General features: G+C 37.5%; 1 protein-coding gene across 4 annotated transcripts; it reads right to left on the bottom strand.

Moving 5' to 3' along the window:
- Positions 1-3,935: 3,935 nt before the first annotated feature.
- Positions 3,936-23,110, bottom strand: ANAPC4 (anaphase promoting complex subunit 4). 4 transcript variants are annotated; one of them, XM_018068004.2, is made up of 28 exons: positions 23,003-23,110; positions 22,309-22,414; positions 21,103-21,235; positions 19,792-19,866; positions 19,638-19,664; positions 19,490-19,534; positions 17,961-18,045; positions 17,473-17,583; positions 16,812-16,895; positions 16,466-16,552; positions 15,710-15,774; positions 15,575-15,617; positions 15,390-15,466; positions 15,121-15,221; positions 14,992-15,043; positions 14,652-14,707; positions 13,514-13,560; positions 12,550-12,606; positions 12,336-12,392; positions 11,672-11,765; positions 9,902-9,999; positions 9,342-9,403; positions 9,211-9,249; positions 9,023-9,124; positions 7,866-7,943; positions 6,981-7,151; positions 5,679-5,802; positions 3,936-5,298 (listed from the first exon to the last, which is right to left on the bottom strand). In XM_018068004.2, exons 1-28 carry the CDS (start codon positions 23,108-23,110, stop codon positions 5,083-5,085), a joined length of 2,400 nt encoding a protein of 799 aa, XP_017923493.1. In that variant the 3' UTR covers positions 3,936-5,082. The 4 variants fall into 4 exon arrangements, with proteins under 4 accessions (XP_017923493.1, XP_017923501.1, XP_017923509.1 ...); XM_018068012.2 differs by lacking the exon at positions 23,003-23,110 and having other exon boundaries at positions 22,290-22,409; XM_018068020.2 differs by lacking the exon at positions 23,003-23,110 and having other exon boundaries at positions 22,282-22,351.
- Between the last annotated feature and the right edge of the window lie 363 nt (positions 23,111-23,473).

The following is a 23,473-nucleotide window of genomic DNA, read 5'->3' as shown; positions in this document are numbered from 1 at the left end:
TCTTCACTCTCCTCCAGCTGCAACTTCTATTGCCTCCCTGAAAATCAAGTCAAACACACTCCCAGTGTCATTCCTCCTGAGCAAGCCATCAGATCCTACTTTCTCTAAACATTCAGTCCCTTCAAACATCTTGAAAATACAGACTGCAACTTTATAAGTGGATCTGACATCCATTATTTGACATGTGATCTTTTCAATACTTCTGCCAGCTACAGTGATTCTTCATGTCAAAAAATATTGATATTATTATTAAAAGTATTTAATAGAGAGAAAACTAAGACCCATTAAATAGGGAGAAAACTACGACACATCCTAATGAGCCATGTATTTACAGATCACCACCAAAAGTCTTTAATGTGAATCTCCCAGATACAAACCATGGCATCTTATTTGGGAGCACAGCACATTGTAGATATTCCTGCAGTTGAAATAATATTCAAAATTTGTAACGATGAAAGTAATCTATAGTAACTGAAAAGTGAAAGCTCTGAAAAGTGAAAGCTCAGTCATACAGTCACTTCTGATTTCAGATCAGGGTCTCCTTTTATTAGAAGGCAGAGATCAGCCTTGAGACTTACCTACTAAGCAGGGAGCTTCAACTCAGAACACAGGTAGAAGTGAAACATGCAGTTGGGAAACTGAAAGCCTTGGTCACTTATCACTTGTAGGGCATCATTTTAGGAACATTGGTGTCTTTTTAAATTCATATGAAGAACTCAGCTCTGTTGGTTTGTATCTTTTTTTTAATTTATTTGCTGTAGTCTGGACGTTGATACCAAGTATGAGAAACTCTTTTTTATCCACATTTATCTAAGTCATGGTATCATTGGACATACTGTGGTCATGCAGGGTCAATGTATGTCATAAGTTCTGGTGAGAAACCAGACCAAGATGTAGATGGGAACTTACTGTTGTCATAAACATAGTAGGAATATAACGACAAATTCTGCATTTAATTGTGTCCAGGAGCCTTCAGTGACATTTCACAAAGATAATCAAATTTGGCCTTGAGCAATTTGCTTTTAGGTTTGCTTTTAGTGATCTTAAAGATCATCTAGTTCCAACACCCTTGCCATAGGCAGGGATGCCACTCCCTATATCAGGTTGCTCAGGGTGCCATCTAACCTGGTCTTGAACACCTCTGGGGACTGGTCAATGGATACATTGCTAAAATTATCTCATCAGATACATTGCTAAACATCTTTCCATTCAGTTCTTGCTCTCCACTTTCCCTTCATACTCTCTTTAGACTGGTCCCTCCTTTCAACTTTTAAAAAACACTGGCTACATCCATTAATTCTCTTTGTCATTATTTCTTATGTAATCAACCCTGCAGCAGTAGCATAGCAAATAATAAAGCCAGGCAGTGTGAGAAGGTGATTTCATTTTAAGATAAAACTCACACCCTCATATCCACATACTCAAAAAGCACCTGGACGTGCGTGCCCAAGTAGTCTGTGCAAAATTCAGGTGATAAGACTCCTGAACACAAGAGGTCTGGCTAGGACTCCTTGTGACAACACAGAGAAAAAGGGACACCAGCTATTAAGTTCTCAGCAAGAACAGGCTCACTTGAGGAGGTCGGGCTCCTGGGGAGAGCTGTAAGGACTAAATGTGATTGGATTCTTTATTTTATCCTCTAGGTTAAATGTGAAAACTGCATAAAACCAGGAGCAGGTATGATTACATAACTACAGAATTGCCAACAGAGGTGTAACAGTGCTAGCTGGGAGCAGAAGCTGTAATTCCCCTTGCAGGAAAAATGTTGAACACCACACATTTATACCCTTTTTTAACTTACTTCAACTCTGGACTTTGCTGGTACCAATGGTCTACAGGTTGATTTCTTAGCAGCAACATTACTTAACCTAAAGGTACTGTTAAATGCATTTTATTCACCTACAAGTGGCATTTCTTCAACTCCAGAGGTGGTACGTTGTTTTGTTTTTTTTTTCTTGGAATTCCTCCCCAAGGCATTCTCCCTAGAGATCCCTAAGTCATTGGCATCTCCCTCCTTGAGACTCACCCCATGACAATTCCTTTCATCCTCACTCCTCATTCATATGCAGTCTTCTTACTACTTTATAATTATAAAGCGAACCATGAAGTCTTCCTTCCCCTCTCCAATATGGGCTTCTTAGACTGCTATCATTGCTCCATGGCACAAGCGAAGCCAACTCTTCCCCTAAACCAGCTTGTGAAGCAAGAAATTAGATCAGAGTCCAAGAGCAACAGCTGGTTCAAGGTAGCAGGAAAGATCTTCTCAGATGTTACTGTAGTAGGTAACAGGACACATGAACCAATTCTGACTACAGATATTAAACACACACCACAAACTTACTAAGGAACTCCAGTGCTTGCAGAGATGGCTTTTCCATTCTGTCAAGGTTTACATCTGGGCTTAAGGCTTTTTTTAAGTAGGTTTTTCAAAGTCAAGTAGCATTAGAACCAACTATAGGTATTGCTACAAAACTACACATCCCTTCTCCCCTCTGCAAAAAGAACAGTTATCATAATAATAAAGGACGCTTTTGTTCACTATTTCTCTACATCCACCTCCTTTTTTTTGAGCAGCTCAAGTGGCTTTTTATGAAGGAAGGTACAAATGTGCCATGAAATCCATATAAGTGGGAGGCAATGGTATCACAGCATGTCCAGGTTCTGAAGCAAAACAGCATCAGCTGGTGAGAGACTGAAGCTCAAACTCGGCAATGTGGCAAGCTTTGAAGTCAGAGATCAGGCAGAAAAGGCATGGATAAAAGGTCTGGAAAAGGCATTACACAAGGGAAAGAGCAGAAAATAAAAGAAAAGTGGCTCAAGATCTTTAAAAAAAAATAGCAACACCAAATACAAAACAGGTAGACATTAAATAAGAGGCAGCAGTAAATGTTTCTTAGAGACCTAAAGACTTGTATTACAGAGTGGACTGGGTGCATGCTTGCTGAGAGTACAAGTTTTTTTGACTACAAAATTGTCCAGAAATTAAGACAACTTCCCAGAGAAAAAGGGTGAGTTTTCAGTTAGCATAAAAAAAGAGATGATGAAGAGATCAAAAGTGAGACCATCCCCACCTGGACACCACCAAAATCCTGCAACACTTCTGGATCAAGTACTTCTTATCATCCTTTTGAAAACAGATGCATAAACACATTACCAACATATTTATTGTTATAGAAATCTGTCAGCAAAATAAAATTAAAAAAAGAGTCAGCAATGCATTCCAAGCACTGACTCAAACTGGTGCTTTTGTATCGTGTCACTGTGAAATTCAGAACGTGCACATGTATTTATCCACACGAGACACAAAATTCCCATTGACTCAAGTTTATCCAAGGCTGGACTAGAAAGATGCACAGAATAACCTCAGGGAGATTTCTGAAGGACATGTCTCTGTGACACAGGACACACCTGCTACTAACACAAACTTAGAAACCATTATAGGCAGGACAGATCAGATTTCTATATGCCCATCGACTAAAATGACTTAGCACAAACTACAGCAAAAGAATTACCTCTAAGCCCTCCTGTGTGACAACTCTAAGTTAGACCAGAAGCAGAAGTTTCCTGGAAGAACACAAGGTCAGGTTTAAGCTGAGTGGGTTCTGTTATAGCAGCAATTGTTTATCAAGAGTTAATTGCTCTACACAGAAAATCACAGCACTTCTGAATGGGCACTTCTGGCCCTCCTCTCCTACAGCTTCATTGTGCCTTCAGCCATTGCCACCTGTTAGCTGAGAATGCTGAACAGCAAGCAGCTTTCAAGGAGGCTGTTAGGAAAGGGAAAACATGAGTCTTTTAAAACTGAAAGCATGTTTACCAGGGTCTCCCCCAAACAGTCCAAAACCTTCAGAAATCCACTTTAAAACAGTTACTTAAAATGGTGTCTTTCAAAACAAGAGGATAAGTCTAGTAATTGAGTTTTGCAGTGCCAAATAGCAATTTCAAAAGATTTATTTATTTTTAAAGTACAGAATGGAGCACATGCATAAGACTTGGTCCTCTCCACAAACACAAGGCACACTCACTGTTCTGAAGGAAGATCATGCATTTAGCAGCATTGTTCATTCAAAGAGATGAGTTTTAAATCAGTTAAGAATGACAGTTAATAGGGAAGAAGAACACATTTCAGATTTCTAAACACTATTTCTAGCTTCTACTGCTTGGCACTACATCACACCTACAGTAACGTATCAATTGCAAGCGACGTGATTATGCTGGGGGCTGTGCAATGCCACATCAGAATAAAAAAATATACTCTATTGTAATTTTACATTACAAAAAATTCCAAATTGAGAAGACAGACTTTCATGAACAAACTCACAGAAACTAGGCAGGCTGAGAAATGCAACCATTTGACAAATCATGCACACACAGACAAGTGCTGTGCTGAGGTCTCAAAAACTGCATAGACTGAAATGCTGTTACTGAGGACTGATGTTATCAAAAGAGCTTTCAAAACCAAGTATTTAAATGATGACTGCTAAATTTTGTTGTCTAACTAGTCTTATGATGATTTGCAATCTTAGATTTCAGTTCTACAGGAAGCTTCCATACCCATTACTAGAACACAAAGTCTGAGAGGCAAAGATTAGATTTGTTCTTTTCATATACAAGTTTATTTTATAAGAGTATTTGGGACTGAACAGGTTAACATCAGCGGGTATTTTTCTCCTCACCTACAAAAATGGCTAACAGAAAAGTTTTCAAAGAATTTTAGCTGACACCAAAACATGTGCCAGACAAAAAAGGGTCAATAAAGGTTCTCTAGAACACAGTCTTAGCTGAGAAGCAATACAGAATTCTGACTTGACTCAGTTGCTTCAGGAGATACAGGATCCATCATCTCAGGACCTGAAGTTAGATTATTTTCTAACTAGTTGGATGATCTTTCAAATGTATCACTCCAGTTCACCTCCAAACACAGGGACTGTATGAATAAGGTCCCTGCCTATCGTAGCAGTCAGGATGAGTTTGAACTTGTTATTAATATTTTCTGTTCATTCTTCAATACACAATTTCTTTGTGCCATTAAAAAAATATTTACAGTTCAGTCTTGTCCTCTTATTATTACCAAAGCCTACGTCAAGGATCCAGACCGGTTTCGTGTTCTTCAGTTTCATTAGGTAGTTCTTCAGCAGAAGCACCACACATATTGTCCTGGTTTTCTGCAGGCTGATTTAGCTCATCAGGTTCCCCAGTTGCAATCTGAGTTGTTTCTTCTTCCTCTTCTTCCTCAACTTCCCCATCATCCTCTACATCCATCTCAAACACCCTCACGTGGCGGAGATTTGAACTTAGCTACAGAGACATTAAGAAGTTTTTGTTAATAAATAAATAAGTAAAAGCATCAATATTACCTTAATTGTCAGTCAATAGCTTTGAAAATAGCCTTTATCTTTGAAACAGAGGTATCCAGGGAATTAGCAACTTTTTATTGCTCTACAGGCTGAAATGTAAAGCAAGCAGATTTATTAACTTCTGTTAAAGCTTTTCCATGTTGTTCTATGAGACAACTATGACTGCATCCTGACACACTTAGAGCAGATCATGAGAAAACAATCTATTTGTTTAAAAAAAAAATAAATAAAAGTTTTGATAACTCTTAAATTACCACTCTCTTCAGTCATAGCACATGTTCTTTAATAGCTTACAGGTTTGTTCAAGGATACCGCACTTACCACACAAGACACTTTTCTAATGCCATTTACAGAAACATACTGAGCTTTCATATTCTCCAGCACTCTCCACTGATTCTCCAAGAAGACAGTACATGTGGGTATCTCACCACTCCGTTCATCCAGCCTGTACAGAGCAAGGAAAAAAAACAAAGCCAGTACATAAGAAACAATTGTAGTTCTGAGAAAAACCTCCAGTTTCTTATGTCTAAGTTCCATCATATCATATGCAACAAGATGAGCATTTGAAACCACCATAATGCTTCTACAGATACTCCAGAGTGGGGGACCCAACTGTGGAGACACAGCATGTTCAACTGAGATAAATACATTACCAGAAGGTGAGAAGTGTAAAGTCTGATTTTCCCACAAGAAACAGCTACAGCAGGAGGATGAGGGTGGCTTTCTTTAAAACCTCTCCTCTCCTAGAAGAGTTGTTTCTGAACACAGTCCTGGATGCCTCTCCTGACACAGAAGTTGGACCTCCATGGCCTTTCAAAGATGCATCACTACAGTTCACCCCCACTCACAGGGACTCTATGAAGACAAACCCTGCCTATTACAGCAGCCAGGATAAGTTTGAACTTGCTCTTAATGTTTTCTGTTTATTCTTCAATATGCACTATCTTTGTGGCTTAACAAAAATATTAACAGGTCAGTATGGCTCTTTGAGGCAGAAATGCATCTTAAGCAAATCACCAGAGAAAAATATGGAGAAAAAAGTAAAAGCAAGGGAGACACAGCAACTAAAAGACTGGATTTACTGCTTGAACTACATCGGTCTTTGTGTGTGTGTGTTCACTTCTCCAGGTGCTCTCTTCTCCCTGTGACAATGCAGAGAGAGGTACCAATTCTGATGTTTCAAGGGTAAGCTGACAGTGTTTCTAAGGGTGACTACAAGGGGAAAGATGAAGAAATACCTGTGTATCCTTATTACAAGACAGAAGTATTTGAGTAAATATGCCAAAAACACCCTAAATTGAAGTATCCTGACCAGCAAAGTTAGCATCTTCTAAAGAAAGGACGATTTCTGATTCTACAGGGTGTCTTCAGTTGATCCTTGCATTTCATGACAGCCAAGTACATGGGTAGTATCAGTCTCAAGAAAGCAAAAACAATCCCCAAACCCCACAAAACAGTTTAGGAAGCTTCCATCTCCCCATCCTACTCTCCCTGGCACAAAAAGAGTTTGTCTTTACAATATTTACACACACACAAAGCACGAGTAACTGTACACAATTAGAACATTTTCTTAATTTGCTTTTCAGTTCTGCATTTTCAGATTTGCTCTAAGTTTTTCAGTACCTTTCTGTAGAATCCCAGATGAATTTCCTATCTTGGTCCTCATCTGTGTATACTGAAGATAAGGGCAGCTGAGCCAAGATTCTTTCCTTCCCCTCTTGTTCCACATTTTCTTTCAGAACTACAGTTACAGTTTCATCATCATAGAAGTGAGCATCCAAACAACTGTAGCATCTATAAGAAAATAATTCAGACAGCATGGAGGAATAAAAGGGAATACAGAACTAACATATTTTAAGGTTGAACAGCATTTATGTTAAAAAGTATTCAGTAGTTAACAGTGAGCTTTACTGTAAATGTTAAAAAGGTCAGTCATGCAGCTGTGACACTGAAAGCCATAACTGTGGCAGACTCCTGCATCATGCAGGAAAAATGATTCTGAAGGTAAAAAAAAAACCAACTTACAAAAAAAACTTACTAGCAATCTTCACATTTCAGATGAAATGTAAAAAACAGTAAACATAAACACCAAAGAAAATTTAGAACCGCAATTGAAGGTAGTGAGGGCAATCACATCTAGCCTTTCTACATGATAAGGATGAACTCAGTCTGCCATATGCCTTCTAAGATGGCTACATTCAGGCATATAGATTCTTATCTTACTTCAAGAATATCACAGATAAAAGCAATAGATGTTTCCAGTTAGCTTTTGCACATGTGCTAAAGCTCTAGTTTTCAACTGCAAAACTAAAATTTACTTGACCTTGAGATGAAGTGCATAATAAGACTCCCACAACCCTGCAGCTTCATGCACCTGTGCCATTTCTTACAACCTGACTCACCCAGGTGCATTAACTTAGACGTTAATTTAATGCAAAATAAATAGTAGAAAACATGATCTTTAATTCAGCAATCTGCAATTCTGGAAGAAAAATCAAGTATACTGACCTGGAGTCTGAGCTCTCATTTATACTGTTGTTCAAGATGTTTCCAAACTCTACTGCAAGAATCCCATTACTGACAGACCTAGAACAACAGTGTTAATTATCTTGGTGACTAATTCTTTTCCATTCGTGGAGAATCCAAAATCTGTAACAGCAACTGTGGTACAAAATGGTGTAAGCCTATCTAAGCTTAGCACAATACATGGTTACATGCCAAAATGACATAACTGGTGGTTGGGAACCTTTTAAATTCTTCTGCTTCTCAGGAAAACATGACTAATGGAGTCAAATGGAAAACTGCATCTGGCTTACGGGATACAGTTCTTCTTTGTTGAACTCCTGGCTCGATTATCCTAGTCTCAGTTTGTTAAGTTACTTGTTACTCTACAGAAAAAGAGTTTGGATTGTTTTAGGTATCAATGAAAGAGGACATATAAGTCACACCACCGGGCAGTAATTTTGTCATCAGCAGCTCTCAGCTGGGAACACAAAAGATAGTTTCAACATGTGCTTTCCTTAGTAGTAAAACTGCTTTAAAAATTCACACCTCATCACAGTTTATTGTGCCCTCAAATTAAATGACACAGATTATAAAAATGAGTATTTTACAAAGAGGAGTAGTTTTTCTTGTTTTTTAAACCCAGCTCATTTCAGCCATCCCACTGACAGAATGCAGCTTAAACAGTTGTATCAGTACAACTAGGCAGTGACAAACTGCATTGTGGACACAGAAATTCCTGAAGGTACACAAATCTAGACTCCAAAGAGATAAATTCTATTTGATGCACCCATTTTCCCTAAAAGTATTAAATTACAGGCTGCAAGGGGTTAATCAAAGGCAAAGCAACACTGGAAGCAGGATTATCCACAATTTTTCAGAAGTTTTCAGATAAAAGTAACTCTGTGCGGAGCAAAACTAAGCAAGTCTGATTATTTTTCCTTAGCCTAGAATCATCTTGGGTCTCGTGATTAGATTTTCTGAGTCTAACACAACACAAACTCCTGCTGCACTTCCTAACGTACTCTTCATTTTCTCTAGTATAAAAGAAAGCCTGTATTCATGTCACTCATTCCATCTTTTAAAATAGATCCAAATTGTAACTGTCTCTGTACACACGTGCCAAAGCTCACAAGCCATTTTTCCCCCTCTTTTTGTCTTACCTGGAAGTGTCAGTATGTCTCCTCAAAATGTGTATTTTAGAAATAGAATTTTCTAGTATGGTGAAGAGGACATAATGTATATTGGATGTTTTGTCATTCCACCTGCAATGAAGTGGAAGAAATGAAAATTTAGATCAAGTTCTAATAACTGGTAAACTACACAGAATAAGGAATAGCAGCATACTTACAGAAATGGTAGTTTAAATAACTGAGGTGTGGAATCTTCACTGAAAAGGAAAAATCAAAACAGTTTACAAAATGCTACTCATGCATGAGCTTTAGTTGCACATATCTTTAGTTTCTTTTAGTAAAGAAATACCTTTGTGAAATTTTGTAGAGAGACAAGCAGACTGCTTGACGCACTGACCTTCCAATTACATCCTAACAAATATAAGAAAAATAGGCCATAAAATACAGGCAGTTATTCAAAATTATAGAGGTTTTTAAGACAAAAAACCCTCAACCAACTAATCAAAAACCCCTGAGTACACCTGAAAGAGAAATCCACCAATATTATGCTGGAATAAACATTCCTAATGCAAACAATACTGTCACTTCATACACTTGTTTCACATTTCTTCATCATATTAGACTAATGTATTGCCAACTAACATCGTTACTTGGTACACAGCATATACACCAAGATAATTAAGATTAAAACCAGATCCCAATAATGTGGGAACAGAAGATGTGAAACAAGAAATCCCCTGCTGTGCTCTCCCCAGCCAAAGGCTTGAGACATGCCAGCAGTGAAGTCAGACTACGCCCAAGTTGTAGGCACTCAAAGATTAAAGCATCAGGCCTTGCTAAGCGTAACTACTACCTTCAGTTGACCACTAACCCTAAAAAAAGGTTACCATTTATAAAAACTGAACTTACTGCTGGCTTTTGTAAACACTGATCAATGATCCCTTCCATTTGCCTCTTGACAAAATGCAGTGATTTCTCAGGATAGTAGGGAAACAGAAGCGGGCTTTCTGTAAACAAATAAAGAAAGTTCATTTAAAAAATACTTGTACCTCTATAAAAATGTATTACACCATTATTAAAGTGAAAAACTGAAGTAAGTCCAGTGAAGAGTCAGTAAGATGGTCACAGGGCTAGAGCACAAACTTTACAAGAAGCAGCTGAAGGGGCTGGGTTTGTTCAGCCTAGAGATGCAATTGCTAAGACGGAACCACAGATTGGTCTCTTCAGCTGCCTCAATGATTAACTGCAGAAGAAATCATTTGCAAAGCTGCACACAGGGAAAGAAGAATATATAAGGTCATAAGCCCCAGCAAGGGAAATTCCAGTCAGATATAAGGAAAAGTTTTCACAAGGATGGTTAGTCCAAGCACGGAGCAGGGTGCCCAGAGAAGGTGAGGTCTCTATCCTTGCAGACATACAGGACTTGACTACACAAACCTTGAATAACACAGTTTATCTTCAAAATTAGCCCTGCTTTGGTTGAATTAGATGATAGTCTAAGTTACTCCCTGATTATAAATTTTAACTCAAGTAACTCACTGGATTACAATATGAAACTAGACAAACAACTGAGAAATGAAGGTCTGCCTGCCCCTTCCACTTCTCTTCACAGCTCATTCAAAATTGCAAAGACAGAATAGCATTTACCCAAGAGCTAGAAAACAGTTGTCATAAAATATCTTGTAAAAGCAAAACAACTTCCATACTTTTTGTAGTAGCTATGATTTGGTTTCAGTACAACTGATTCCTTCTTATGAGATGAACTACTCTGTAAGAAGACATTTTGCTTTTGAGATATAACTCCTTACTTTTTTATAGCCTGTTTCTTTTCCAGTATTTAGCTGGAAAAAATAATAAAAACTGTATCAACCAACAAAGCAATATAAAACACCACGGAAGGGTAGAAAGTGTCAGTGACAGAAGCATTACTTGTCCTAAAATCCTATAAATATCTCAATACTTGCCAAATTAATACCAACAAAAGCACTTACAAACCATCACAAATCTTGCGTAGTAACAGAAATGACCAGTCATCTACATATCTAAAGTATCAAACATATTTTTAAAGTATATCTAAAAATACATTTTCCAAATACTATTTTCCAAACAAAAAAGCTATCCTTTCCTCACTTTTTATTGAATTAAATAGGCAGAAAAAGGCAACTGTGGCAGATCCTATTACACAGCTTACACTGTCAAGGTTTTACAGTCTATGGTTTCTAAAGGCAAACAAGAATCATTTCCACCATCAGCTCATTATAGTCTCTTACTTCTTTTTCACTACTAATAAACAAAATAATCTCAGACCCCAGTGAAAACAAACAAGTTTGGACACTTCACCCAGGTACAACCTAAGCATAACTATTATTTTCTTGAATTGGAATTAAGATATTCTAAAATAGACATCTTCTACGATTCCTTCCAAGTCAACACTTCAGAGACTGGTACAGAAAAACAGGGAGCTACTAATACCTAGAAAATGGTAATAAACTAGATAAGCAACTACCTAAAACCTGTGTAAAATAACAAGGCTTGTTTATTTTATTCTACTCAGATGAAGACCAATGATTAGCACTGCAGAAGTAACTTGTAAGCATGAAAAAAAAGATTACTCTTCTAAATTTCTTACATTCTATATACATCTTCGATTCACTTTTATTTTTTATGAAAGCAGATTACCTTTAAGATGAGTACTATTTTTAAGGAAGTTAAACCACTGGTTTCCCTCTGTATTAGGTGGTGATACAAGGTCATCATCTTCATCTTTCAAGTACTAGAAAAGAGACAGACATTTTTAAGACTGTAATTGAAGAATAAAGAACATTGGAATTCACCTCCAACATTGCCCCTAGCAAGTGTATTAGACACTCCCTGTTAAATTAACATGCCATAGTCTTAAAACTAGATATTCCACCTCTTCTAGAAACAGTAAGAAAAATCAACTACTGCGTAAGATCACATGGTGATATTTCCATACGAAACTAATTTAAATCAAGTCTGATTTAAAATGTTTTGAAATCCAGTGATAAATGCCATAAAGACAACAAACACATTTCAGTTTTACTGAAGCTGGCTTTTACAGTTTTACTGCTGCTGGTTGCAAAGAAGTCTTGCCGTTTTCCTAAAAACACAACATGTGTAAGCTGAAACTGTAAGGCATGTTTTTAAGCACTACTTTTCCTAATAACAGGGAGAAACAAATAAAATGTTCTCTTTAGCCATTATTGATATGTGCAACACAGAGCACAAAGGCCAAGGAAGAAAAGGGGACACAGCTTTAAAAGCTTCTCCATCTAAGAATTTTCTCATTTATTCTTTTTGCATCTATTCCTTAGCTCTTTACCTGGCCAACTCTCTCCACATTGAAATATTTTCCTTTACGATTGTAAAGTTCTGGTGCCTGAAAAAATAATGCAAACAAATCTATTATTTAAACAAAGTTAATAAGAAGTAGTGAACAAAAAGATGATTGAATTATTTTTTATAAGATTTTTCAATCAGCTCTTGGCAACAAAAATACAGTCAGATGCTGTACTTTGAAAACCAGCATCACTTACCTCGTTGAAGTGTTCAGTAAGAAAATCAGCAACAAATGTGATATCTTTTTGAGTCATCTAAAAGGAAAAAAAACCAAACCCAAAAACAGTGAGAAAAGCAAAGGGTAAAAAATACACTTCAATGAGAACAGAACACATGTTCTATAGGCTGCACAAACACAGCTCCCTCAGCCTGTTCTCACAGGGCAAGTGCTCCAGCCTCCAACCTGCCTGGGAGGCCACTGCTGAACTCACCCCAGTCAGTTTTGTACAGGAGGGCCCCAAGTTGGAGCAATCGGACAAGTGCTAAGTAAGGACAGTAACTACTTCCTTTGACCTCCTGGCCGTGCTCTTGTTAGTACAGCCCTTGTTACCCCCGGCCACCTTTGCTGCCAGGGCACACTGTTGGCTCACACCCAGCTTGTACCCTCTGACATTCACAGATCATCTCAGCAGAGCTGACATCTTCCCAGCCAGCTGAGGCCCAGCTGAGCAATAGCAGGGGGTTACCCCTCCCCAGGACAGAACCTTGCATTTATACTTGCTGAACTGTGGGAGGTCCCCACCCCACCAGCCTATCTCTTTCCCCCTGGAAGGCTCCTCTGCCCTCAAGCAAGGGCAGTGTGATGGCTGCAAATCCAATGCAGGCATATTCCATCTCCTCTACCAGGGCACTGGTAAAGATGTTAAAACCCCATTCTGGTCAATTTAGTCATTTAGGGCATACAAAGAGCTCCTATACACAGAGGCCTTGCATTCACATACAGTGCACTAAAAACTGCAGTATTAACAAAGAAAACAGAAAAAATAATTCATGCAAGACAGCGTATTAGTGTGAATCTAAAGGCATCGACTTTCTCAAAAAAATAACACAGATGCTATCTTTTTAAGTTTTGGAATAGAACAAAACCAAACCTTTAATTCTACTTTCCAGTTGAGCAGAATACAGACTACATCAACATTTATCAGAAAATGTTACTCCTACCTTGTTCAGTTCTGGAAGCACATGATCTTCTGACATCCTCAACATCGCTGAGGGAAAAATTATATTCTTATTGCATTAATACTGTTTTCCTAATATTCTTAATTTCTCATGTCTATGTAACAAGAGATTGCCATTAAAATAGATTAATTCATCAGAAGCAAAAGAGTCTGGAACGAAGAATTACAAACTGAGACTGAAATTAAGCCTCACTAGTCCCACTAGCTTACAATACAAATCTTGTAGAATTTTTATCTTTAATCTTTTCCAACTGCATTCTACCCTGAGATGAAATTATTATAAAAAGGGTTCATAAGAATTTATTCATGTACATACTAAGAGTAGTAAAATGGGTATATATAAAATACATGAATATTGTCATGCCCAGAATCATGCATTTGAACAGAATTACACAGAAGTAATTTTAAATCAGCAAGGCTTGGATAAAATTCTCTGTTTAGTTTCAAAACAAGCAAATAACAGCAAACATAACACAGAACTCTGACAGTTCTGCTTTCTGCAATTTTTAAAATTAGAATTACTATATTCCTGCTAGTAAGTGCTAACAATGCATTTCTGGTGCTTTTACAGTATCTGGTAAGACCACTTAGGTTTTGTAAAGTAGTCAGTTAAAAGTTACAAACTTATTCATAATCACTTCAGAAAAACAAGCAGGCTAAAATACAGCATTCTGCGCTACCTTCTAACATTTTCTCTGCAGCTACTCAGACACAATTGAAGGTGGCTACCAAGTGCATCCAGACTCTGTATTAACAGAGTAAAGGAGAATTAGACTGTACTTCAGATTTAGTGTAAACTAAATAAAGTCCTTTATTTTCTCCAAGTCGAGACCAGCAAATTGCTCATGAAGCAGAAAACAGTTTGGAGCAACACTGCAGGTCAAGTATGTACAATACCCACTCCACACAATAAGTTCAATCAAGAACTATCAAGTTTATGATTTATGTGTTTAATGGTATAATTACTCGTCTCATCAACTGTATCCTTTCAGATGTCCAGAAATTTTCTATGATAGAAATAAATAGATGGTTATAACTAAGACTGGCCCGATTACTTGCCAACATTTCGATGCTTACAATATAAAACAGACACTGGATGATTACTGTGTCATCAAGCTTACCAACATACAGCCACCGAAAAAACGCCTTGAAGTTTTTCATACTACTGTCGATAACTCTGAGCAAGAAACAACAAAAGAAATTACAAGACCTAAATGTCACAAGCTGCTCCAGGCTTAAGTCCCATTTTACTACAGAAAGGCCTACAAGCAATATCAGTTTTTTTAAAAATGCCCAGTGCAACCTTTCAGGTAAGACTATTCCTGCAGTGAGACAAGATCAAAGCCCACCACCAACAGAGGAGCTTTGTTCTTTCAACCTCCTCTATTCCCAGCTACATGCAGCCCCTTCAGTACAAAACTCATAGGAATGTTTTCTAATCTCTCCAGACTTTATACTTACTGAAGTAGCTCATTTGCCTTCAGGATGAAAGAACCAACAGCAGTAATAGCCTCTGCAAAAGAAGCCAGCCATTATTACTAAGCTTTCAGAAGTGAAATCTGATCAGGTAAGTAGCAGACACTACTGCACCTTCAATTCCAGATGCATCTAATCCCAAAGACTCGTATTTTTGTTTCCATAAAGCCATTCCTTTCAGTTCACTCAAGTGGTATAACAGAGCCTCAGAGCCACTAGGAAGGAAGAGGAAAGAAGTAAAATCTTTTAGTCACCCTTTGGAAATTCACGACTTTGCTGTGTGCTAATGGTAATAGCATGATAATGCTATTATCATTTACTGTGCAAAGTGCATATATAATATGCCATTTAATCTATAATTCATTCAACATTCTGTGACTTACCTCTGCAAATGACTTATGACTAACTTCTGTATACTGGAATAGGAAGACTCTATGGACTGACCAAGTTTTTTTAAACCCTGTTAACAAAGATATACAAGCATATAATAATTTTCTGTTAACTTACCAGAACAAAGATTAAAATACAGTGAAACAGATTTAGTATGTTTAAAAAAGTATTAACATACCTTTACTGTCAGCTGGTTCATTAATAACGCCTGAAGTTCCAGACTGAAGAAGGTGGGGAGAGAACCAAATATGCATTTATTTTGTGTTTCTACATCAAGTGCAAATGCATACTCAGATAAAACAACAGTAACTACCTTGCTTTGCCCCATAACAACAGCTGCATAAACTCATCCTGAACAGAAGTGGTTGTATTCTTTTCCTGTCAGTTAAAATGATTGAAAGATTGGTGAAGAGATTAAATCCAGGCTACCAAATTATCTCACAAACACTTCAATTAAATTATATCGGAGGACCCACCCATACCCTTGAATGTTGAAATCAGACTACTGAGCACTGAAAATTTTCTAGTATTTTAAGTTTTTTCAATTGTATTACCCAATAAAAATTCTAAGCAGTTTACCATCACCAAAAATCTATTTTAAAAAAAATAAATCATATTATTCAATTAACTTCTGGCCATAGGCAATGAACACAAAATTTAAGTAAATCCAAGGCCATCTTAATCATGGATGTTATACAAGCTCCACTGAACTAGGCTGTAAGTGCTGTTACTCAACATTTACAGTAATCAGTTTAACAATGAATAAAGTACAAAGAGCACAACCTTAAACAGAAACCAAATGATAAACAGCCGGGCAAGCTGAAAGCCTCACTTTTGAATATCTCAGAATAAATAAAACAAAGAAGTATCACAATACAATCATGTTTGATTGTACTAATGCATCTTCAGCATCAGAGCACCTGACACACAACAGCTTCCAGGTTGTCTCTGAACTTAGAGACTGTTAGCTAGAGACATCATGCTTAAACATTAAGATATGCATTACATTAACATGAAAAACAGAATTACTTCAAAAGTTTTTCCAAAAGAATGGTTAATCCCACAGTACCTGTACAAACTTTGTGAGTCGTGAGTCCATCTGCATCAGTATTTCTTCCCATGCTTCACACATGCACGTCAATGACAACTTTATATACTGTAATACAGAAACAGACATTAGTATTATTTCCTTTCTCCCCTTAATCATCACACTCAATAACTGAATGTTACAATACAAAGGGAAGAGATACTGTAGATGTTATGTAAAATTTATTATCAAATTCCAAGTTAGAGCTCTACATTTACTTAAAACCAACTTAAGCATCCTACTAGAAAACATTTGTCTTTACTTGCATTAAGAATATCGAAGCCTGTAAGAACTGTGATATTAAAAGGACAGAGTAACATGACTGTACCTGTAACAGAGTTGAAATGTGAGTAAACTTCCGGGCCATTCGAGTTACCTCAGGTAAGTAACTTGATAATAGACTAGTGTCCAGCTATAACAAATGAAACAAGCAACAGTTAACAGATGATTTGTCTTTTAAAAAATTCTAGATTACAGAAATTAAAAAACAGATTGAAAGGACCCACCGAAAAACTGTCAGCTTTCATTCCTTTTAAGTTGATTTTAAGAGGAAAAGAGATGTAATTCAAAGAAGCAATAAATATTTTTAATTCATCTATAAAAACTCCTGATAAGGTTTCTCATTCTGGAGTTCTAACAGAATAGTTTTAAGGATGACTGTTCCAGATAGATGGGATAATGAAAAGCACTGCTGTTATGCCTTTGTGTGTTGAATGAAGAAAATTTGAATAACTAACTGTAATTGAATAAATTAATGTTATTTTAAGAGTAGGATTTTAAATAATGCCTCAGATCATCACCGTCAGTCTTATGAGTGAAACCATGTTAACATCATAAATCTAAAAGCTAAACTGGGATAAACTTCAGAAAGGCTCAAAATATTATTTTGTGAGGTTTTTTGCAAATAATGGAAAAGCAATAAAGCTACCCGAACGCAATTTAAAAAGTAGTTTTATTTTTAAAGAACATTTTAAGATTACTTTACTTGCCTGAAAATACGTTATCTCTGCTTCACTGTCTGAAGAGTCTCGTATCTCTGTAATAACTGACAGTGATTTCAAATCACTAGACAAACACAGTCCACGACAAGAACCTGCCACCTGAGGGATTCCAGTTTAAAAGTTAATAAAATATTGCATTTCCTCTAAGATGCACTTACTGCTCTAACACACTGACATACAAAGATGATTGCAGTCAACAACATATACAGACAAAGGGTAATTTTCATCTACTACTCAGGAACAAAACTACTCTTTTTATTGTGAATTAACACTGAACTTCGCTTCATGTGAAACAAGATGTTAAATTTTCCAGTTAAAATGTCTTTTCATCAATAACCAATAACCCAATTAACTAGTTTCTTTAAAATTCAGTAACCCACTCTCACTTGTGCATAAGCACACATGTATATTTCCACTCAATTTAGCTGAAGTTTGGTATTTTATGAAGAAAAAATATGGAAAGGAATGGAACATACCCCATTTACTGTAGCAATCTTGAACATTCCATATGCATAAATCTCAATAAATCCTGAGCTGCCACCAAGGACAAGAGCATTAAGCCTATTAAAATAGAACAGTGTGTTGATAAGCATACTGAAAGAAATTCAAACACATGCAGATATAGTTCTTAATACTTATATACCAGTCCTTTAATAAATGTTCCTCTAACAAATCACTGCACAAAAGGAAACGCTGTGCTACTGTCTATGATCCAAGAAATCTAAAGCAAACAAAAAATTAGCCTGGATTTTATTGATCAAACCTGCCTTCTAACATTTACAGTAAGAGTATCAATTACGACATTAAGTGAGAGAATAGGGAAAAATAGTACAATTTAGTCACAGAGTCCTTTTTCACTAACTTTATACCTTCCAGAAGAAAAAAGTAACAAGCTACAGTCCACCTACCAATACAGGCTACAAAGAACTCTTACAAAGCTATTTTGAGTTTATCCTAACTACAGGTAGAGTAAGTTTGCCACAGTCACTCAGTGGCTCCTCAACAAAACCTCAAAGGACATAAGCATTTGAAATGAATGCTGCAGCAACAGCAGCCACAGAAGTAACAGCACCAGAAACAGAAACCCAGAAATACCAGAAAATTAACTGCAATTTCTGCCTCTCACACACCTAAATATGTTGAAGCATAACGTTTCAAGAAACATTCTGTCTGAAGACAGAACTTGGCAATCACAGAATCTGAAAAATGTTTGGTTTGATTAATTGAATGTATGAAGGGAGCACGGAATCCACAAAGCTCCTACACCACAGACAGCCACTTCTCTCTCCCAAGTAAGGAAATTCTACTGTAAGAAGAGGCATCAAGTCTTAAAAAAGAAAAACTCATGATAGACAGAGATGTAAATTTTGATTTAAGGAGGATGATTCTCAGTGGTAAGACTGTAAGGAACAGCAAAAGCCAATGGAAAACAAGGTACAGACATTAAGTGCCCTCCTCAAAGCAGCACCACAGACACTGCACAAAGCCAGTCTCAGTCTGCTAAACTGCACTTCCTCCAGCTGCTCCTGGTGTGTGTCCTAATAACAGACGTTTATTCTCAAGTAACACTAATATAGTTGATTTCAGAGTAAATGTTAAATTTAGCTTTATCACACTCATATAAACCCCCAGGAATTCCCTGTCTATAACAAGCATCCACAAATGTCTCCAAGACCAGCTTCAGTAACATAAAATAGCCTTCAAATGCATGCCAGGGAATCTTCTAAGAAAAAGAAGATATGGCATCGACAGCAGTTGCTGATCAAGTGCCTTATAATCTCTCTAAACTGAGGGGAGACTTCTTTTTTAACATATTCTTTGAACTTTATCTTTGTACGCGTAAAAAAAAAAGACATTCCGTATGATTTCTCCAGGACCCTTAAAAACAATTATTAATAACTTCAAAGTAAACTCGTTTATGCATTATTTTATATTTTTGAAAACCCAACCAACTAAACAAAAAAAAAAAAACCTTAACCAACAACAATGCACAGATGGATTTTACCTGACATCACCCAGAAGCTTCATAATCTCATCTGACTTTTCCTCACTGAAAATACAAACCATGTAATTAGGGCTTATGTAGCTTGTCTCAATACCAGAAAACAAAATAAAAGAAGAAAATAGAGAGCTATAAGATGACAGTTTCTTACCTGAAAATTTTTGCAGTGGTACTGTAACTGAAAACAAAATAATTACTGTCAATAACAATGTTTGGACATCTGTAGAGCACTAAAGATGAAGAACTGAAACAACGATAACAAAGGGCAAATAGTATCTTCTCAAGCTTACTAGTGTAACACTTACTTTTTTGGTAGGGCTGGTAATTTAGGCAAAAGGAGGTTTGATTCATCCTCAGCGTTGTAAAACGAAGTGAGAACACTGAAAAAGAACCAATACTGTCTTTACTACCCAAGCTGTGAAAATGAGAAGAGACTTTCTTTTTAACTTCAAAGTTAGAGCATATACTCAATACATCATGTATGTCAGAGCTACAAATATCAGTGGGTAATCCCTTATGGGATTTTTAATAATTTATCAAGTGATCAAATTAATAAAAGAACTCTGAAATTTTTTTATTATTTTCACTGAAAAAAGTTTGTGTCTGCTGACTTGGAGGCTTGCCACCAAAATCCTTCTGCATCTCTAATGCAGTTACTGACAGAGGATTTCTGTTTAAACTCTGCAGTACAACCTACCCACACCTCAAAACCGCTAACGGTACATTGTGGTGATAGGAACATAAACACACAATACTTAATATCACACCACAGACATGCCAGAAGGATGAGACCTCCCCACAAAGAGCTAAGCCTATCCCCATCAGGAGAAGAATGTTAGAGTGATTTAAGATGCAGTTATTTTCATGCTATTTTAAGATTGGTGTTTTCTGGAGGTAGGGAGGAAAATCCCCAAGTCAGGCTTACAACACCTCCCTCTTTTAAATAAATGTTTTATTTAATTAATTTCTTGCACTGCAATAAGGTGCACATCAGAGGTTTCTGTAAGACCACAGACGTAGGGATCATGATGTCCTCCAGCTCACAAGCGCTGCTGAGAATTGTTCAATCCCACAGAGCTCATGGTCACTAGTGACAATCTGACTTCCTGAACAACAGAATTGCCAATGGGACTGGATGTAACACCAAAGACACACCGTGAAAGACGTAAACATCAAACTAAAGATCTTGAAAACACAGGTGAAGAAATACTTCAATATAATTATTCTAACAAAATAGAAGAACATAACATTAGTACAGTGAGTTAAATGAATTCATTGGTATTGACGTAAACTGTATCAGAAGTCAGGCTGCACAAACTAGCACTAAATTAAGCAGCTTTCAAGAGGCAGGTGCTCAAGATTAGGTTACACATTACATTTCAGCATGAAGAACCATAAGATTAAGGTATCAGCACTAAAAATAAGCATATGGAAAGTGTCTATTCTAAAAAAATTTAAAAAAAAATAGGAAAATCTTAGCCAAGTGGTGAAAAAAAGCCACAGCTATGGAATTTTGCACTATTTTATATGACCGGTTCTAACACACTTAGTATAAATTATTAATAAGGTGGGTACTACATAGCCTGTAATTTACTTCTAGAGTTTTTCAGACTCACCTGCTTTCCTCAGTTACTTCCATCCAATGCATGTATGTAATAGATAAGTCCACAGAGAAGGAATGCAAGCTTTCAGGTTTTTCTACATCACACAGAATAATCCGCTTGGTATCAGCAAGGCCAAAAGCCAAAACTAGAGAAAGAAAAATAAAATGTATAAATAACCAATGTGCAAAACTCTGTATTTTACACTGACCTAGAAAACAATGTGCCTTCAAAGCCAATTACTGGACAGTTTTCTTGGTCTGTTTACAGTCCTTTCAAACTCTCATTTGAAATCTACTTATTAAAGTTTGAACTCCTGTCGTGTTTTAGGTGGTAAATTTAAGGCAAAGGCCTGATTTCATAATTATTTACCTGCATGTTGAACTGAACATGCTGATAACACTTCTAACAACAGTTCCAATAAAGTACAGCCTTCCAATTTTGCAAATTTGAGGCCAATATTATACATAAAGATTGTCCATCAGAAAGGTTTGGGTTTTATCGCAACAGAAGTTAGGACTTACTGAGCAACTTTTGCATCACTTTCTTCCTAACTGTCTTCATCCCTAACAGCATATGGCAAGCACAGGTTTCTGTACTTATTTCCTTGTAATCACACGTAACCAGCTTAAAAAGAAGTTTCTTAAACTCCTCAGATGCCATCAGAAAACAATGTAGGTAGTTTTTGTCCACATCATGAAAGAAGATTGTTCTCATTCTCCCACCTCCAATGAATCAAAAATTAACTAATTTCCTGCACAAGTCTATTAAGGTACTAATTTCAACATTATTTCTGTTGATAAAGGTGTTTCTTTCTCTGGTCTATTACAAGAGCAATTTTAGCCTCTGAAGTTTTGCCTCTGCCAAATAAACTGAGCTCTTCAATCAATCCTTATTAGACAGCCAGCCTCTTTCTCTTCCAATAAACTTTGCAGTTCATACAAAAATATTCTGCTTAGTTAGGAGGTTGAAGTTTTGACATACCCTGAAAAGCAGTATTTTAGACATAAATCTGTCTTGCAAATCTTTCTTGCAGTTGCATTCAAAAGTGTTAATCTCTCTATTACTGTGAATGAACCTACATAAAACTGAGCCATCCTCCTCTTCAAACACAGTTAACTTGAAAATTTCCTTCGCAGATAAAAGGTATCATCACCACAACATTCATGATTTCCCATGGGATTTTTATTGTACCATGTCACCTTGTATACTTGACATTACTTTTGCCATCTGGTCTCCAAGCAAGAGCGGTCACTTCTTTTCCTGTATTTTCATTTGGAGGTAAACTCCACACTCGTTGAAAGTTTGCAAGCCGATGAAGTAAAACCTACCAAGCAAATAAATACATCAAAGACAAACTTAAACCACATTCTCCCATTAACACCACTCTGTAATTCACTTCAAGACGCACTTTTTAACCAGTTTTTAATAACTCGTGTTGCAAATACCACCTACTCCTGTAGCAGATGATTCACTCCTATGTTCTTTTAGAAGGCAGCCCAATGTTTACAGCACTACAGAGAAATAAGCTGAGCCTTGAACAAGGACAGAAGCCAGTAACAACTGTCTCTCCAGCAGACAGCCCGAAAGCACAACAGTCTTGTCTTCATGAATGACCACATGCAGAAAAAAATACTTGACCATTGATTTAAATACGAAATTTCACGCACTTTAAAATCCCACAAATGCAGGCAAGGAGCGCATCACGAGTGAATTTGTTTGGAAATTAGACTGCAAAGAGGGAAGGGGCACTAAGAATTAAGCAGCTTGATTTAAAAAAACCCCTACTCTTCCTAGATGCTTGGCCAGGCTTACAGGAAGGATGCCACAAACAGCAGCACAGGCATCTGGCCTGCAGGGAGAGGCAGGGCCCTCCTTCCGGCGGCAGCCGCTGTTCCCTCGGCCCCGCACTCACCTCCCCCGCCCGGTTGGCCAGGGCGATGAGGTCCCTTTTGGGGGACCAGCACATGAACACGACCTCCTGAGGCAGCTGCTTCTCGCCCACCTGCCTGAAGGCGGGCATGGCTGCGGGGCTCCGGGAGCTCCCCGGGCCCTTCCCGCCCGCCGCCCTCCGCTCTCGCTTCCGGGGGCGGCGCCGAGCCCGGGCGGGAGCGGGGGGCGGGTCAGGCTCCTCCTGCTCCGCCCTCTCAGTTAGCTTACTAAATACCCTTTTTTTCTAGCCTCTTTTCCATTTGGAGAAAAATTTTTTAAAAACACAAAACCATTTCTCTGAGAGGACTGTAACTAACAGAGCTTTGTTTCCCAAGAATTTTACCTTTCCATCGCCTACCCTCACTTTCTCCCTTGCCCCAGGTCCCCCAACACCTACCACAAAACCACAGCATCCACCAGTACCTCACCTCTCAGCAGTACTCCCCTGAACGCC

Source organism: Manacus vitellinus, unplaced genomic scaffold, assembly GCF_001715985.3.
Source record: "Manacus vitellinus isolate BGI_N305 unplaced genomic scaffold, ASM171598v3 scaffold_0_pilon, whole genome shotgun sequence".
NCBI lineage: Eukaryota > Metazoa > Chordata > Aves > Passeriformes > Pipridae > Manacus > Manacus vitellinus.
This window is presented reverse-complemented; position numbering and strand designations above follow the sequence as displayed.

What these genes read in the sequence shown, in the direction of transcription:
- ANAPC4 (XM_018068004.2), bottom strand. Translation starts at nt 23,110, where the DNA reads ATGCCCGCCTTCAGGCAGGTGGGCGAGAAGCAGCTGCCTCAGGAGGTC. An exon ending in TTGTTATGGGGCAAAGCAAG is followed by an intron (nt 15,618 to 15,709) that starts GTAGTTACTGTT and finishes CACCTTCTTCAG; the next exon opens with TCTGGAACTTCAGGCGTTAT. An exon ending in TTAGAAAAGTGTCTTGTGTG is followed by an intron (nt 5,299 to 5,678) that starts GTAAGTGCGGTA and finishes ATGTCTCTGTAG; the next exon opens with CTAAGTTCAAATCTCCGCCA.